This window comes from Adiantum capillus-veneris, unplaced genomic scaffold (assembly GCF_014529385.1).
Source record: "Adiantum capillus-veneris isolate H3 unplaced genomic scaffold, ASM1452938v2 Hic_scaffold_723, whole genome shotgun sequence".
Taxonomy (NCBI): domain Eukaryota; kingdom Viridiplantae; phylum Streptophyta; class Polypodiopsida; order Polypodiales; family Pteridaceae; genus Adiantum; species Adiantum capillus-veneris.
The window spans coordinates 7,591-27,166 of record NW_028221728.1 but is presented as its reverse complement, the minus strand read 5'-3'; the positions used below and the strand labels follow the sequence as shown (position 1 = coordinate 27,166).

Here is a 19,576-nt window from a genome sequence, read left to right as displayed (position 1 = left end):
AAGAGTTCGATTGTGTTCACCACCAACTCCCCAAAATAGGATGTGAGGCTTGACCGATCCCATCACACCACCAAATATGAGCTTTTTGACAATGATGGAATTCTTAGTCAGGCATGTCAAGATTGAACATATACTTGGTGCTCTTTAGGTGTAATCACTTTCAATTTGTGTGATCTATGCGTAGAATTTCTTGTAAGATTTTTTAAAAAATATCTATATAGGGTTCTCAGAGCTCTCTACTCCCACACCCTACTGCCTGCAAGGTCGTGGAGCAGGAGGCTCAGGGCGGTTCTGCAGTAGGGCAGGGTTCTGAAGCAGGACCAGTTGGTAGGGGTGGGGGTTTTGCCAAGCATGTCTATCTCTGGGGTGAGCTGTTGGGCTGCTTCGTCATCTCCTACCGCATCCTACCCGTGCTGGCCCAGATTTTTTGACCACATGGGAGAGGTTGCTACTCCCGCCTCCTACTGGAGGAGAACTAGCAACCAGTTGGTGAGCGTCTCGCTGTTGCGGGCCCTTCACTCTCGAGTGGCAGGCAATGGAGGTCCTGGTGGCAGCAAGGGTTTTCTCAGCTCTGGTCTGCTCCCTTGGTGGATCTACTGGTTGTAGAACTTTGTGGTGATTAATTGGTCTACGGTGGAATTTTCTTTTTGTTGGTGCTCAGATTCTGGTCCGCTCATGCTCGCCTTGGTGAATCTGGGTTTTGTGGCTTTTTGTGGAGGCTCTCTGTGGCGATTGCTGGTGCAGCGGCTGCGTCCTGGTGGCACCTTCGGGAGCTTCTGCTGGTGATGGGGACGATGGGCCCCACATGTTCGGATTTTTTTTGTTATTTCTCCTCCTTGGCCTTTTGTTCTTCTCTAGGATTTTATCTGTCCAGGGTGGCTCCCCTGTTAGCCATTATAACATTTTGATGATGGCTCTTAGTGGTGGTAGCTTAAGGGTGTTTTATGCATGGGGTGATAGGCCATGTTGAATCAGTGGAAACCTCTGGTCTATCTTGCTCAGTGGGTTATCTTTTGATGTCTGTTGAGTCTGATGGGTTGTAGTTTGTTAATCTGACTCTCTGGCTTGATATGAGCAGGGTCTTTTTGTAAATAGTTTGCTTTCTAATATATTACTCAAGTTTTGAAAAAAAACATCTTGTAAGCATAAGTCCTGGATTGTAAGCAGAGGTTGTTCTGCTGGTATAGCAAGCTCCAAGACAAAGTTGATCTGTAAACTCATGATGCTCGCCATGTGTAGTTCTAAAGGAGGTAATTGGGAGTAGAATACATGGACACTTGGCGGTGTCTATGAACTTTTAACGTATGTGAATGTAGAAAACTTCTTGTATGTCCTCATAAGCTATTCTATTGAATGTGTTTTGATAGGACCTATGCTTAAGAGAGTTATAGCTTGGTGTACACATAATGTGCTTCGGTGGGAGATTATGGATGCATGTTAGGGGGAATGAGCATAAAACACATGTGAGGAAGTGCAAGGAGTGATATATGTGCAAGGAGAGCGTGATTATGGAAGTGGTGGGAGCAATGGATTCATTTTGTCATGCTACTAGCTGGAGAATGCGCAAGTGGTTGAAGTACCATCCTTTCATTGGACATTAGTTGGTTTTGATTACTTGTACGTGGACACTAGGTGGTATCTATGACCTTTTAACGGATTTGACAATGTAGAAAACTTCTTGTATGTCCTCACAAGCTATTCTATTGAATGTGTTTTGATAGAAACTAGCAACAAAGGTTGTGCTTTATCACTCTAATCCAATTGCTTGCTTGTGGAAGCTTGCCATAAAGCTACATTGTGCGTAGCACTTTAAACTCCAGCCAATGCCCGTAGCCAATTCACAGGCACTTGAATTGGTAGTAGGACTTAGAATGCCTACAAAAGAAAGGCGGATTCTTGAAACATGCAATACAAAGGCTTAAGGGAGTTATATCTTGGTGTACACATAATGTGCTTATGTGGGAGATTATGGATGCGTGTTAGGCAGAATGAGCATAAAACACATGTGAGGAAGTGCAAGGAGTGATACATGTGCAAGGAGAGCGTGGTTATAGAAGTGGCGTGAGCATTGGCTTCACTTTGTCGTGCTACTAGGTGGTGAATGTGCAAGCGCTTGAAGTACCATCCTTGCATTGGACATCAGTTGGGACTGACTCGGGTTGATTACTTGTAACGATTGGTCAGTGGTGTACACCAGAACTCAAATAATTTTAGGGAATTTTTTTTATCAGGTCACATCAAATTTTGCATCAAGCCGATCATAGATAAGGGCTAGTTTGGACCAAGTCAAGGGTTGAATTACACCATCTTTGATTGGTTAGAATTGGATGAGTAGCTAGAGTGTAGGTTGTTCGGGCACATAATTTGAAAGTCAAACTAAGAGACATTGAGGGTACATCTAGTTATCAAAAGAAGTGGTTCCTAAGTTTGTTGCCAGTCAATATGCTACACACCCTTTGACTTGTTTTACTCTGTTAGATTCTGTGAGACCTAAATTTTATATGTAAGATAGGGGTATGCTAGTTTTCTTCATTGATTGTCGTATAAGTGTAGAAAGGGGTGTCATATTCTCTAATATGAGTCGTATATAGGGGTTTTATCAAAGTTGTCCACTCGCAGGTGGCGTCCCTTTTTGTTTATAGAGTGAATCCCCCAGGGTTTTGACATCATGCCCTTCTAGATGGTGAATGCTATCTTGGTATTTGTAGGAGAAATTGAGACAACAAAAATTCAACATATGGTTGATTGCAAGCACCCCCGAGCTATCAAGTAGCTCCAAAAATGAGGATAAACCAAAACAGCACCACACGATCTTCTTTGATTTTTCAAATCAAAAATCGAGAAGACAACAACACTATCAAATAAAACAAGTGAGAAAACAAGAAACAGACAAGAGAAACCAATGCCTAGATTATTGAGAAAAATGCAGTATCTAATTCTTGGGAGAGCAGATGATTGTGTCAAGAATAAGACCACATGGAAACCAATGAAATCACCTTCTATAAGCACAAATCCAAAGAAATGAAAAACCCAAGGAAGTAGCAAAAAAATCATTAAAAATGTCCAAAATCGAGCAAAAACGTGAATATCAAAAGCTAAAATAGACCCTAAAAGAAGTTTAGACAACGGAGATGGAAAGTGAAGAGGAATTCGACACAAAGAGATTTGATGCACCCTCTCACTATGAAAAATACAGCATCCAAAGCAGAGAATTATAGTTCAAAAACCAATGAGGAAACTCAAGGAATCGGGTATATCTTATGATGGGCCTCAAAATGCTAAGAGAATTAACCTAACTGAACCAAAATAATAACTAAAACCGGCTTATATAGCCACAAAACACACGGAAAAGGAAGAGTAGCTTCTCTCAAACATTAAAGAAATGTGTTTCTTACAAGGACCTTAAGGGATTTGATCCGAGCATTTGTCAGCATACGCTACCCCTTAAGAGTGATGCCAAACCATGCAAATAATGTCCCTATACTTACATTGAAATATTCACAAAATAAGATCAAAGAGGAGATAGAAAAGCTTAAAGAAGCAAAGTTTATCTATGAGATCAAACACATAGATTGGGTGTCGCCAATTGTGATAGTGCCCAAGAAGAATGGAAAACTGGGAGTTTCTGTAGATCTCAAGTAGGTAAATGCTACCACCATAAGAGATAACTATCCTTTACCTATCATAGATCATGTGATTGAGAGAGTTGTGGTCAAAGAAGCTTACAACTTTCTTGATGGCTTTTTAGGCTATAATCAGCTTACAATAAAGCCAAAGGATCAACACAAGATGTCTTTGCAAGAGAATGGGGCATATTTTCTTATAGAGTGATTCCATTTGCCTTGACCAACATACTTGCCATATTCCAAAGGCTAATGAGTCATGTGTTTAGAGAATATCTAAGACAATTCTTAGAAATTTACATGGATGAATTATGTATGCATTTTTTCCTAAGAAACAAACACATAGAGCATCTGAAATGATCTTTGAGAAGTGTAAGAATTATCGTATTTTCTTGAATCCGTAAAAATGTGTCTTCATGCATCCAAAAATGGAATTTTCACAAATATTGAGAAGATTAAAGTCATTGTTTCTCTTCCAAGATCCACAAAATTTAAAGAAGTACAAGCCTTTATGGGCCATTATGGTTACTGCCGAAGGTTTATCTATATGTATGCAGTCATTGCAAAAACTCTATATGCTCTCATCACAAAGCTCAAACGGACTGAAGAGTGTGAGAAATCATTTCAACAATTGAAGTAGAGATTGATTTATGCTCCAATTTTGAAAGCTCTTGATTGGAATAACATATTTCATGTCCACATTGATGCATTGGCATACGCAATCGGATGTATCTTAGCATAGCCTCTGGAGAGAACAACATGGATTTTTCCAACTGTTACTCCAAAAAACTACTTTATACTGTGGAAAGAAATTACACAACCATAGAAAGAGAAGAATTGGGGATGGTCTATGCAGTCAAAAAGTTTAGAAAATCACTACCTTCCTTGCAAACAACTTTGTATTCTTTGTGGATCATTAAGAACCATGAAATAGAGGAAAAATTGTTCGATGGTTTATCATATTTATTGAGTTTGATTTCATTGTAGTAGTCGATTACGCATCAGAGGGTGGACCATTTGTCTCAATTGACTCATGGAGAAGCACCTCATGGAGTTAATGATCTGCTTGACTCATATCTATTCAATATAGAGATAATACGGAGGTGGATTGAACATGTAATACCATTGCTCATTAGTTCTTACAAATTGAAAGATAGCCATTAGTCATTGAGCAAACACAATCACTTGTGCTTAGCAAAAAATCTAATATCTTAGCATGGGAATGATAGAATACTTAGGCTATGTATAGAGCTAGTGGAGAAAAGTGTGTACTTGGAGCAAGCACATGTACAAATGATGGGACTTCACAATGGAAAAACGCAAACATTTCAACACTTTATGAGACTTGGAGTCTACTGGCCACATATGCAGCAAAGTGTTCATGACCATGTTAGTTCATTCAACGCTTCCCGGGGAGTATATGTAACATAGCACGTGTTTTTAACATACGGGATTTTATATACTTGTAAAGTTATAGAAAGGCCTATAAGGGGTACTTTTAATCCATTTTGGTGGACACAAGTGATACAGGAAAATTATATGTAGTGAATGCCTTGGGCGCTTGTGCAATTTAGGCATCTATCGAACATGCAACACTATTAAGAATAGTAGTTGCACCCAAGTGGAGTAAATACACTGTGGAATACCTAGGAAAGGGGGGTTCTTGTTGGATAAGATGAGTACATCCATATGAAAATCGATCCAAACAAATGGTGAAAACTACATGATAATTGAAAACACCTTTATAAGAGAGGAATTGATAACAATTTGCAAATTTGTGCCACTGAAAGTGAGTATATACCAATTCTTGAGCAAGCTCATGCCGATGGACAGGCAGACGGGCATTTTTTTTGTAAATAAACCTGCAAAATAAATACTTGTTGTAGGAATTTGGTGGCATATCCTACTCATGGATGCCGAGAAATATGTGAAATAGTGTGAAGAATGCTAGCGCACCAAAGTACATATGAAATGAGACAAAAGTCCAATACTGTTACGAAATAAGACGTAGCTAAATAGATAATTGAGTAGATTACTTAATGGAGAGAGATAGATTTACATACACGAGATTATAGAGTAGAGTAGAGTAGAGAGAGAGAGAGAGAGAGAGAGAGAGAGAGAGAGAGAGAGAGAGAGAGAGAGTACACACGATATACGTGGTTCACCCAATGTGGGCTACGTCCACGGGAAAGCAGCCACTCAATGGATTTAGTACTTCAGAACAAGAAGTAGTTTACAAAGGGATTATACCCTTAATGGAGCTCCCACCTTGCTTCACTCTCACCACCTCACACTCACCTTGTTGCATCAACTTCACACACTATGAAATGTGTGTAGAAATGGTCTCCTTTTATAGGCCAAAAGGGCTGCCTTCTCTCATGAGAGGCAGCCATGTGTAGCCTCCCTTGTGTAGATAAGTCCAAATTGGACCTCCAATCTGCCCATGTGTGGCCGCCCTTGAGAAGACAAGTCCGCTTTTGAATTCGGCCACCGGCCACCGGCCATTGACTTCTAACCACCGGCCACCGGCCACAGGCCAACCGACGGTTGTTTTCCGACCACTTTCCGGCCGCCATCCGGCCATAATATTCCGGCGAAAAGGAATACTCCGGCGAGGGAAAAAAAAAACTCGGGGGCTTCCGCCCCTGAGGCCCCTAAAGTTTCCCCTGATTTTTGGCCGTGAAAATTTTGGTTTCCAGCGAGTGATTTTCCTTCACGCACGATGGCTTCTCCTCATAATGGGGGCCTTACAAATGTGTGCTTTTACCACAAAGAATTACAAGGGTAAATCAAGCTCCATACTTAACAATCTCCCACTTGGAGACTGATCTCCAAACCAAACCTGTGAGTGCTTTCCATTCTGGCTTCTTATCCTTGAATGCCGATTGAAGATGAGCAAAAGCTCAACTTCTCCTTGTTGACCACCTTTGTAAACATGTCTGCAGGATTTTCACTTGTATGCACCTTTCCTAGCTTTAGTTGCCCTCTTCCAAAAGAGTGCGTATGAAGTGATATCTCACCTCAATGTGCTTTTTCCTTGAATGAAAGGCTGAGTTCTTTGCAAGATGGATAGCGCTTTGGCTATCACTGTACAAGACACAATTGTCTTGTTTGAATCCAAGCTCTTCTAAGAATCTGTGAAGCCACATAATTTCTTTTCTTGCCTCTGTCATTGCTACGTACTCTGCTTCCGTGGTAGAAAGTGAAACCTCTTTCTGTAGCTTTGAAGCCCAGCTTACTGCTGTGCCTCCAACTGTGAACACATAGCTAGTAGTGCTCCTTCGAGTATCTTTGTCACCTGCCATATCTGCATCAACATACCCTTCTAGAAAAATATCAGTTCCTCCAAAATAAAAAGCATTTGTTGTTGTCCCTTTTAGATACCTAAGTATCCACTTCACAACTTGCCAATGCTCTTTACCTGGGTTGTCCATGAACCTACTCACAACTCCCACTGCATGTGCAATGTCTGGCCTTGTCCAGACCATAGCATACATTAGAGAACCTACTACTGCAGCATATGGAACTTTAGACATATAGGCTATCTCCTCTTGTGTCTTTGGACACATATCCTTCGTTAGTTTAAAATGACCAGCCAAAGGTGTAGAAACTGGTTTTGCATTTTGCATTGCAAACCTTTCTCGTACCTTCTTGATGTAATCTGCTTGAGATAGCTTTATTGTCTTCTTTGTCCTGTCCCTTGATATTTTCATACCAAGTATCCTCTTTGCAGCACCTAAATCTTTCATTGAAAAAGATTTAGACAGCTCCTCTTTTAGGTCTTTGATGTCCTGCATGTTAGCACTTGCAATCAACATGTCATCAACATACAACATTAGGATGATGAATTTCCCATCTCCCAAATTCTTTGTGTAGACGCAGTGATCCGAGTTGCATCTTGTGAATCCATGATCCAACATCCATCGATCAAACTTCAAGTACCATTGTCTTGATGCTTGCTTTAAACCATACAAGCTCTTCTTTAATCTGCAAACCATTTTCTCCTTACCTTTTACTTCATACCACTTTGGTTGAAGCATGTAAATTTCCTCCTCCAAGTCACCGTGAGGGAATGCCGTATTTACATCCATTTGCTCGAGATTTAGATCATGAGCAGCCACAAGGCTTAAGACAAGCCTAATTGAGTTCATTTTTACAACAGGAGAAAATATTTCATTGAAGTCAATACCTTTCTTTTGAGAAAACCCTTTTACCACAAGCCTAGACTTGTACCTTTTCTTCCCACCTTCTTCTTCCTTCAGCTTGTACACCCATTTGTTTTGAAGTGCCCACTTACCTTTAGGCAACTCATGAAGGGGATCGGGGAGCACCACAGACAGAGAGTGAGAGAGAGAGAGAGAGAAGGAGACACACACATGATGTGGGTGGGGAGACTGTGAAGTGGCAGCTCCCCCTATACAGTATACTCACTATAAGTATAGGGTAACAGTGGTCGGGCGCCCATGAGCTGGGCGACCGGTCAAGGCACATAGGCCTTAACCCCAACAACCTCCCACTTAAAGGCCAATGTGCCTTTAAGCAAGATCTACTAGTGTACAACTAATAGAAGGTGAGATATTCTCTCAACCTATGCCCACTGACTCTCGATGAGCTAGTGCATCCGGCTCTACTGATAGACAAACATTCCGCTGCGGAAGCCACACAGAGCTAGCTCCAAGCTCTGCAAAGAGTCTATAAGAGCTCATGCACTTCTGCAAGTATCGGTCCAATACTTGCAAACCTCCCCTATGCTCTATGCCGAGATCAATCAAAATCAAACAACTAATCAACCTTGCTGCAAATGCTCCCACTGCAGCTGCTATGTCGGGCCTCGAGATGAGCATCTCGTACATGAGGACACAGAACGTTGATGCAACCCTGGCAACCTCTTGCACCTCCAACTCAGAACTCAACTCATGGCAATCCTGTCCCCTATCATAGAGACCATGGCACTCTAACTCCGAGCTCTGGAGTGACTCCTCGTGCCCACCACATATCACATGTGTACCAAGAGTATCCATCTGTCCTGAATCTGCATCAAGCTCTGGCATAAGCATATCAAGAAATGATTCCACAATAGCTGACATCTCAGCATCCATGTGAGTCATCTCTGTCGTCACCTTTGATGACTCATCCTGCTGTGACTCACTAGAGCTGTCCCGCTCTACATGTGCATCCGTAGACGCAACCTGCACAACAAAGTCACTGCTCTGCACTCCATGCAAAGCATCCTGCAACCCACAAGCAAAAGAGACTCGTCTGCTCTCTCGCTCTCTACCTGGCTGCATGATCACAGAGACAACACCGTCTCTCGTGTGATCCACATGCAATGGATAACCTGTACCACTCCTGGCACCTCTCGCAATCACTAGCCCTAGCGAACCCAAATGCATCACAAAATCTCGCTCTCGTAGCGAAATCTGACATCCACAATCTCTAAGCGGACCAATCGAGATCAAACTCACTGTCAAATCTGGTACATAGCGCACATGTCGTAACAAGTAAGATGCACCACTCGATAATGACAGTCTCACATCTCCTGCACCTGCTATCGCATGCACCGATCCATCGGTCAAACGTACACTACCAAGCATCCCGCTAGAATAGCTACAAAACCATTCACAATGCGACGTGACATGAAACATAGCATCTGCGTCTAGCAACCACTGTAAAGGGAGTGCACTATCCACATGTATAGCATCTCGTGCATAGCTCGAGGTAAAAGTGACATCCCTGTCACTAGTATACTCCGACACTGCATCTGCCTCAACTGTCAGAGCAACTGAGTCCATGGCATCACTACATACATCTCTGAGACTGCCATGTCTCCTACGATGTCGCATACGACGAAAACAGCGCCGTCTAACGTGTCCAAAATGACCACAATACCAACATATCACCTGTCGGCGTACTCGTGAATGTACATGTCTCACATGAGTCCTTGATGACTCAGATCTATCATACATATCATGTAATCTGCGTCAAAGTGCTCTCGAAGTAGTCTCATACATAACAAGAGCATATACAGATTCCGGAAGGTGCAAAGAGAGTGTAGATAGTGTCATCTCCTCTAGCTCCTCCCACTGATCGTCAGACATGTTTGAAGGTCTACCTGCATCACCACTCAATGGTCGATGCAACCCTCGCTATGTTAATGCATCAAGCATACATTCTCTCCATGCTGCAAAGTCTGACCCATCAAACATGCACATTTCGGAGAGATCACAATCTGAGCGATCACCTGTCTCTGCCATGAGCACAATGTAGCAAACTAGAAAGCAAAACCACCTTACCAATAACACCTGGAAACTGTCTACAAATATGGCCAGAAACACAATGTAAAACTTGTGAGACACACTCCAAAATAGAGCTCCCGCAATGTCAATACAAGCCTCACCTGCTCTAGTATCACATTGCAATATGTGAGCTAATCACCAAGCCCACACTATGCGGCATCGATGCATACACACGCACAAGAGCTCCCGCAATGTCAATACAAGCCTCGCCTGCTCTAGTTTCACATTGCAATCTGTGAGCTAATCACCAAGCCCACACTGTGCGGTATTGATGTATACACACGCACAAATCTCCCACCTGCAGAGAACACCGCACGCAAATGCTTAGTACAACCTGCAATCTCTACCTAGATCGCATAAATGATATGCATAAAACTCCTAGGAAAATTTTGCCAGAGTTTCGACGCACAATGGATATCAACACAAAATAACCATTTTCCTACAAGCTCAATACAATGAGCAATCAATGCGCATCAAACTATACTTAACATACATGCATAAGCTCTGCAAAACTATAGCAAACAATGCTCGAGATCACAAGATTCTCCCACCCGAGAGCAAACCACTGTCTCAAGCAAAGAAAGATACACAACTCCTCACTCTTGTGAGAGTGGATACAAAAACACAAAACTGTGTCCAAACTGACAAAACCTGTCAAAGTGAGAGTAAACACTCGATCACAAACTTTGGCGAGAATCTGGGAAAAATCCAACAGAATTTCCCCTGAAAACTGAGCAAAAAACTCAAGTACAATCTCTACCATAAACCATAACACTACTCAATGCCAATGAGTAGAAATGCCAAAATGGCTCCACATTTTCACATACAATGGCAATCCGCACTCAACGTACATCAACGGAGTGACCGCGCATAAGCAAGCGCCAAAATATTTGCAATCTGAAAACTTGATCAATGAGAAAACAATGCTCTCAAGAGAGCTCACTGGCACTTGAAAGTGCTCGCCAAAATGCATGTATAATGGGCATCAACCATGCACCATAACCATATGCAAACCATCCGCAAAGACCATGAATCCAAGCACAAAATCACTGCCAAAGTATCTTGTGAAAACCAGTGAAAGAAGCTCCATCTGTGTGCTCCAAAAAACTGCGTCTCTCAAGAGACCGCCTCGGTGGTGTGTAAACGCCTCCGTACTTCGTTGCCCAAGTCTACCAAAAAACTCTCAAACCACAAGCTTAACACAAGCTGCAATTGCATCTTCAGCTCAAAATTTATGCACTCAATTTCAAGCATCTCCCGTGCTTCCAAAAGTGCATCAAACTCGCGCACAATGCGACAACAGAAAATCTGGAATTTCTGTATACAGTCAGTCTGAGCTGAATCTCAGCAAAACGGTGGGGAATTTGCAAAAAATTTATTCTGCAAAGTTGTAGACCACGTCGAAACGGATGGGCTTGGAGAAAAATGAATCTGAAAACAGTGCTGTTGCGCACATAGTTTTAGGGCAGCACCTTCACTTAGACACAGTCTTCCACACTTCTTTCTGAGCTTCCACAAGAGCATACATCACTCTCAACTGAGATCACAAGCTCCCATTGCATTCTCACAAAGCTTCCAAGCTTTCTTAATCTCTCTACCGTAGAGAGTGAGCGAGCTATCGCCTCGAAGCTCTCAAAGCCATCGTCCTCTCCGCGGTCACCATAGCTCTGATACCAATTGAAGGGGATCGGGGAGCACCACAGACGGAGAGTGAGAGAGAGATAAGGAGATACACACACGATGTAGGTGGGGAGACTGTGAAGTGGCAGCTCCCCCTATACAGTATACTCACTATAAGTATAGGGTAACAGTGGGCGGGCGCCCATGACCTGGGAGACCGGTCAAGGCACATAGGCCTTAACCCCAACAACTCAACCAACTCCCATGTTTGGTTGCGATGGAGTGAGTCCATCTCCACTTGCATGCTCTTCGTCCATTCTTCTTTGGATTCATGTTGCATAGCTTCTTCGTACGATTCTGGATCTCCTGAATCTGAGATCAAGAGATGGTTGAAGGAAGGAACAAACCTTTCTGGAGGTCTACTTGCTCTTGTAGATCTTTGGGGAATAGGTTGAGGCTCCTCATTTGGTTGACGTTGTTGCACATTGTCATCGTTTGCAGTCCTTGAGTCTTCACCGTCCTCAAGCTCCATGTACTCATCACCTGTTTCTTTTGTTTATTTTCTTTCCAAGTAATCTTTGTACATATTTTGTTCGTTAAAAATTACATCCCTACTCCTTAAGATTTTACCATCTTCAGGATTCCATAGGCGATACCCAAAGTCACCTTCTCCATAGCCAATGAAGAAACACTTTTGGACTTTGCATCTAGCTTTGATCTTAGGCTTCTATCTATGTGCATGAAAGCCTCACACCCAAACACTTTGAGAAATGCATAATTCACCGGTTTACCTGTCCATGCCTCTTTTGGAACTCCCCCATCCAATGCCGTTGAGGGTGACCGATTGATTAAGTACACAGGCGTACTTACAGCTTCCGCCCAAAGCTCAAGCGGTACACCAGCATGTAGCCGTATGCTTCGTGCTCGCTCCATGATTGTCCTGTTCATCCTTTCCGAAATCCCATTTTGTTGAGTTGTCCTTGGGGTTGTCCTTTGCCTCCGAATGCCATTGCTACCACAAAAGCTTTCAAAAGCTTGGATGCAATATTCGCCTCCATTGTCGGATCTGAGGCATTTAACCTTGGTACCTGTTTCATTCTCCACAAAGGCTTTCCACCTTTGAAATATGGAAAATACATCGGATTTACTCTTCATGACATAAACCCATGTTTTTCTAGTCGCATCGTCTATGAATGTTACATAGTACAATGAGCCACCAAGTGATGGTGTACTTGCAGGACCCCAAACATCAGAATGAACTAACTCAAGTTTTTTATTTTTTCTTTCATTTCCTGATTTTTGAAATTTTACCCTCTTTTGTTTACCATAAACACAATCTTCACAGAACTCTAAGTCCACTTCTTTCAAACCTGGTAGAAGCTTCTTTGTTTGAAGGATTTGCATTCCTTTGGCACTCATATGCCCAAGCCGATAGTGCCACACCGCACTATCAACTTCTGTAGTTGCTGCACAAGCTGAAGGCTGCGTGCTAACAGTACACAAGTAAAGTGTATCGACCTTTTCTCCCTTGGAAATCACCAAAGATCCTTTTGAGATCTTCCACCGTTTGTTTCCGAATGCAATGTTGTGACCTTCATCGTCTAATTGTCCTGTAGAGATCAAATTTTTGCGAAGAGAAGGAACATGCCTAACATCTTTAAGCTTCCATTCATTTCCGTTAGCAGTTTGGATGGAAACTGTACCTTTGCCGACAATCTCACAAGCTTCATCATCTCCCAAGTATACATACCCAAAATTACCTTTGGTGTAGTCTTGGAAATGTTGCTTGTGTGGTGTCGCATGGAATGAAGCCCCGGAATCTACCATCCAGGAATTAGACACATTGTCTAATGAGAGAATTAGAGCATCTTGCTCTACTTTACCTTCCAAATTGGCCTCCGATGTTGGCTTGTTGTCTTGAGACTCTGTCTCCTTCTTCTTCTTAGACCAAAAATTCTTCTTAACGTGGCCCTTCTTGCCACAGTTCCAACATTCAAGAACTGACTTTGTGTGTGACTTGCTCCGCCTTGAGCGATCATGACCCTTTTGGTTTTTGAACCTCTCCTTAGGTTTCCTCTTATTTCCACTGACAATGCAACACTTGATGATTCTCCTGTGCTTCTCCTTCGTATTTGCTCGCTTAGGAGAACACCCACAACATCATCAACTTAAGAGTATTTGTGCCAGAAATAGAATTACTTACAGCCATCACAAGGCTGTCCCAACTATCCGGTAGAGATGATAGTATAAGGAGAGCTCGCACTTCATCATCAAAATTGATTTTCACCGATCGAAGTTGACTTATGTTTGTGTTAAAGTCATTTAGGTATTCTATAACTGAACCATTCTCTGCCATCTTTAGATTGAACAAGCGCTTCATAAGAAATACCTTATTGGATGCCGATGGTTTCTCGTAGAAGTCGTCAAGTGACTTCATCAAGTCCTCCGTGGTCTCATCTTCGAAACATTGAAGGCCACCGTTGATGCCAAGCTTAACCGGATTGTTCCCAGTGCCTTTCGATCAAGGACAATCCATGCTTCATCTGCCATTGTTGCGGGCTTCTTCACAAGACCGCCTAGTGGCAAATAGAGGTCCTTCTGGTAGAGATAGTCTTCAATCTTCATCTTCCAATGTTGGTAGTTTTTTCCATTGTACTTCTCAATCTTGAGCTTCCCTTCCTCCGCCATAACTCCCACTCAATTCAAGGAATCCTTTCCTTGAGATAATTTAGCTACGAGCAAACCTTGCTTTGATACCAGTTGTTAGGAAATAAAACGTAGCTAAATAGATAATTGAGTAGATTACTTAATGGAGAGAGACAGATTTACATACACGAGATTATAGAGTAGAGAGAGAGAGAGAGAGAGAGAGAGAGAGAGAGAGAGAGAGAGAGAGAGAGAGAGTACACACAATATACGTGGTTCACCCAATGTGGGCTACGTCCACGGGAAAGCAGCCACTCAATGGCTTTAGTACTTCAAAACAAGAAGTAGTTTACAAAGGGATTATAACCTTAATGGAGCTCCTGCCTTGCTTCACTCTCACCACCTCACACTCACCTTGTTGCATCAACTTCACACACTATGAAATGTGTAGAAATGGTCTCCTTTTATAGGCCAAAAGGGCTGCCTAATACTCCGGCGAGGGAAAAAAAAAAAGTCTCGAGGGCTTCCGCCCCCGAGGCCCCTAAAGTTGCCCTTGATTTTTGGCCGTGAAAATTTTGGTTTCTGGCGAGTGATTTTCCTTCACGCACGATGGCTTCTCCTCATAATGGGGGCCTTACAAATGTGCGCTTTTACCACAGAAAATTACAAGGGTAAATCAGGCTCCATACTTAACAATTACGACCTATTATGGGAGCAAGAGCTTTTGTCAACTGGGGGATAGACTTTGTTGGACCTATCTCACCGCCTGCCTATCAGCAGACGGGTACTCAATATACCATAGTGGCCACATATTATCTGGCCAAGTGGGTAGAGAGCAAAGCAATACAAAGAAATGATGTATGAACAACATCATAGTTCTTGTATGAGGACATCTTTACTAGATACAGACTACTGATTGAGATAATGAGCATTCAAGGGACTCACTTCATATAAAAAATGATTGATTTCCTATTGAGAGAGAGTGCATGGTGCTTTATTCAATGTCAATTCCATACCACCTTGAAGCAAACGGACAAGCGAAGAGCACAAACAAAGTTTTATGTAGAGTGCTCACCAAAATTGTAGATGAGTTGAGAGAAAAATGAGATTAAAAGTTACATTCAACTTTTTGGGCATATTTGGTAGTAAAAAAAAAAGGGACAACACTTTTCAACTTGCTATTTGAAATAAGTGCCATATTGCCCATAGAATTCTTAGTTCCCACACTATGAGTAGCTGGAATCTTAGGATGGATGAGACATGAATTGTCAGGGACAAGAGTGTCCAACTAACAAGGTTAGATGAATTGTGACTCAGAGTTGTTGCAGCCATCTATGGCCAAAAATGAAAAATGAAAGAATATCATGATTAGCATGTGATCAACAAAGAGTTTCAAAAGGGGGACTATATATTAGTGTAACCTTGAAGCAACACTCCAAGAAATTGAAAAGGCAAGGTAATGGCCCATTGGTGATCTGTATATATCACCTAGTGGATCTGAAAACTTGCGACATTAAAAAGGGAGATGAGATGCCTAACTAGATCAATGGTTGCAGATTAAATAGATATCATTCACCCCTCACTGCTAACATGCTAGAAAAAATTCATCAAGCAACAGTCACAAGGAAGCAAATTTCTCAATGTATCAAACACAATGTTAAGGAGGAAGAGAAGTTGCAGATTTTAAAGCACAAAGAGCGACAAAACGCACCTCAAATTCGGCAACTGGAAACCCCATCTCATCCTATCAAAGCAATTTAGATAGTGCCCAATTGGCTTGGAGGTATGGATGTATGAATCAATATTAGCTAACTTGATGGATCAATAGAAAGAGCACTTGTGGATACTGGTGCATGATTCAATGCCATCAAGTATTCAACATACATAAAGCTGTCAGTTGAGATATTGATGCTAATGAAGATCGAACTCTGGGCAACCAACAAAGGCACAATGATCAGCTTAGGACATGTACATGTATCAATCAACATTAACAAAAATCACTATCCACATCATTCCACATAATGGCAATTGCTAATATCAATGAAGCAATTATCTTGGGAGTCTTGTGGATGCAAACAAAGAAAGTTGTTCAAGATTGGAAAAATGACACCCTGAAGTTCAACATTAAGGGCACCTCGTATATCACCCCCTTGGCACAAATAGATCATGTCTAGAATGTACAACCAGTACAACCAGAGTCACAACCTGTATTCCATCCTAATAATTCTACACAAACCCATGGAAAACAAATCAAGCAAGTCTAGGTAAATAAATCCATAATGAAAGCCAAACCAAAGGAATGGTGGCTTCCCAAGCCACCAACTTCCAATATGCCTTCTAGTTTAATCTACAATAATCAAGAGGCAATGGAACCACTCAGAACTGTTATACTTGGAAGAAGAAATCCACACAACAAACCAACTCTATATCAAATCAACCCAAGTATAAATGGATTCCAAAATCCAAATCAGAGATGCCAACATCCTCCAGTAAACCAATGTGGCATGAAGACCTAAGAAACCAAAACAGCAACCACCTTCGTAGCCTCCACAAACAACATACAAGTGGGTACCAAAAATCAAGCCAAACCAAATGAACATTCCTTCAAAATTACTCACAAAACCAATAATCAAGGAACGGGTGTGCCATCTCCAAAAGCTTCTATTTGGACAACACAGTTTAGATGAAACCTCGACAACAAAAAGCATTGAACACTTAGTTCAGATCCCACATCTTGCACAACATATTGTTACCTGATGCATCTCTTCCATACGCATAATAGGGCCATATTCCATGGCCTTGCATAGACACATTGTACGCGCCCATGCACATCACAAACACCTTTGTCCACAACGGCTCGTAATGGGGGAAGGTGGGAATAATAGTAGCTCAAGCTGCTTATAGCAAGATCTAGAGCTTGCAAGATGTTGAGAGTTCACATATATAGTGTAGAAATTTGTGTTTTGTTGCTTAATTTTTTTTCTATTTGTTAAATTTTTTAGTAGGAATTAACCCTTGTCAGGCATAGGAATGAGCCATAATGACAAATTTTCACAGACATGATGTTTAGAGTGAGAGTATATAAATATGAGTGTGTGGAATGATTTTGTTGAATTTTTGTTCAAATAATCACAATTCTCAATAATTTTCTTTCCTTTTAAATCTACTAAGGATCAAGAATTAATACGAAAGAGCCAAAAAAGTTGGAATCAAGTTCTAAAAGCAAACAAAGCAAGAGCTTTGAGCATGTCAAGCTTGTAAGGATTTGGCACAAGTCAAAATTTGGGCTAACTTATGATGATGAACCAAAATTGCAAAATCAAGGACAATTAAAGACTAGACATCCAAATGATGAGTTGTCTGAGCCATAGGTGCTATGCCATGAAAAATATGAGCAAATAATGTAAGTATATACTCAATACTCTAGGTAGGTTGGGCATATATAGGCAAAATTGGGCAGGATAGACCTCATCTTCATTTTCTCAAAATCAAAGAGAGAGAGAGAGAGAGAGAGAGAGAGAGAGAGAGAGAGAGAGAGAGAGAGAGAGAGAGAGAGAGAGAGAGAGAGAGAGAGAGAGAGAGAGAGTTGTGGTGACCTAGAGCTAGCTGTCAGTTTTTCACCTGCTACTATGGACACTCAAATACCTCTTACTTCACTTACTTTCATAGGTATGAAACTTAACCAAGCAAGTCTAATTGTGAATGGTCCACACTGCACAAAAATCATCAAGAAAAATTCATAGATCAAATCCAAGACAAGAATTTTGCAAATTGTCAGGGGCCCATTGGGGCATCAAACAGGTCCAAATTCAAAACTATTTCACCAGTGTGCTCCCACAAACCCATGCAAACAAAGTCCACAAAGGAGGTGGAACATGCATCACGATCCATGTTCCCACATCACCAAATTCAAAGAATTTTCTGGCAAAGAGATCCTCACAATAGCGTCTATCTACTACTCTAATCATACATTTGAAAATTTTCCCAACATGGATTGTAATCCATGTACCCAACATTGCCAAACAGAGGTAAAATTGGGCCAATAGCAAGATATCACCTTGGGGATATTACCTTGCAAATTTGAGAGAAAATGGACACAGGACCACCCCCCAAACCTTAGCAAAACAAAAAATCACTTTGAAAATGGACATTTTGACCTAGGAAGTGCAAAAATGATCCAAAATTTAAAATATGATGAGCAATAACTTGGAGATATTTTTCCCGCAAAATTTGGTCACAAGACATGGATCAAGATCCATGTACCTCAAGACCAGAATTGTTGGGAATTGAGTACAAAGTGATTGTACAAGCTAATTATGAAAGAACATAGAATTTTCTCATTGTTTTGGTGCACAAAATGGTTCATATTGCAATGTTAAGTAGTTTCAAAGTGCAGATGTTAAAGTCAAAGTGTTTGGTAAAGCTAGTGGGTTGAAAGGTTTGGTATGTTTAATGTACTCCCAAAAATAGTGCAAAAACTTCTTGTCAAATGGGCCAAACTTTCAGTAGGGCTAAGATGGACAAACAAATCCAAAATGTTCTAAACATGGATAAGCAGCTAGATTTGAAAGTGAACTTCAACTCCCAATCATCAAATCTTGGAAACTTCAAACAACCCAACCATAGGGATCTATCAAAGCTGGCATTAGAAATCCAATATGGCAAAGTCCTCAACCAAACTAGATCATAAATTGGAAAATTGGGTAAACTTAGAAAAAAAACTATCCCAATATGAAAAGATTTCACCAATGTGCTAGGATAGGCTATAGGGACATGCTTGCCAAGTTTCACCCCAAAAGGTTGTTAAACATGGAACACGATCCATGTACCTTTTTCATCTTTCCAAGTCAAAACCTAACCATCAGGTCCTAAATGCCAAATAAAGCCTAAGCCTAAAATATCAAGTCATTTGGACACCAAAACCCTAGTTAAAGTGCCAAGATTCTCTAAGTCTATGGAAATTTCCAAGAATTAGCATCATTCCCAAACTAGTGATCCAAATCACAAACATTTTGAACCCTAGCATCAACATAGCATACTCTATCAAATGGTGCAAGTAGAATTTGCAGACGTGTTCCAACATGGATCGCAATCCATGTACCTCAAACCCAAAGATGACTTGTAACCACATGATATAGTGTTGTCCTAGTTTCACTGGTGAAGTTTGGCCAAATTTGGCATTATTTGATCAAGTTATGCTCAATTTTTATTTTATGGTCAAGTTTACACTTTTGTTTCTTTCTCAACAACTTCTCGAACAATTTCCAGAGCTGAACAATTGATTTTTTGATACCAGAATGCCTCACCAGAGAGCTCACAAGGAGTGGAAAGCCGCTCCGTATGAAGTTGAAGATATTTCATCCAATGAGAAAGCTCACATTACGAAGGAAG

At 41.3% G+C, this 19,576-nt stretch overlaps 1 protein-coding gene across 1 annotated transcript; it reads left to right on the top strand.

Annotated features, from left to right (window-relative positions):
* Positions 1 to 209: 209 nt before the first annotated feature.
* LOC147416634 (uncharacterized) lies at positions 210 to 954 on the top strand. The gene is made up of 2 exons (XM_086508208.1): positions 210 to 574; positions 662 to 954. Exons 1-2 carry the CDS (start codon positions 352 to 354, stop codon positions 784 to 786), a joined length of 348 nt encoding a protein of 115 aa, XP_086364334.1. The 5' UTR covers positions 210 to 351; the 3' UTR covers positions 787 to 954.
* Positions 955 to 19,576: the final 18,622 nt, after the last annotated feature.

Excerpts from the sequence above, each read along its gene's own strand:
- LOC147416634 (XM_086508208.1), top strand. The coding sequence starts at position 352 with ATGTCTATCTCTGGGGTGAGCTGTTGGGCTGCTTCGTCATCTCCTACC. Across the intron at positions 575-661 it reads CAAGGGTTTTCTCAGCTCTG|ATTCTGGTCCGCTCATGCTC; the intron begins GTCTGCTCCCTT and ends GTTGGTGCTCAG.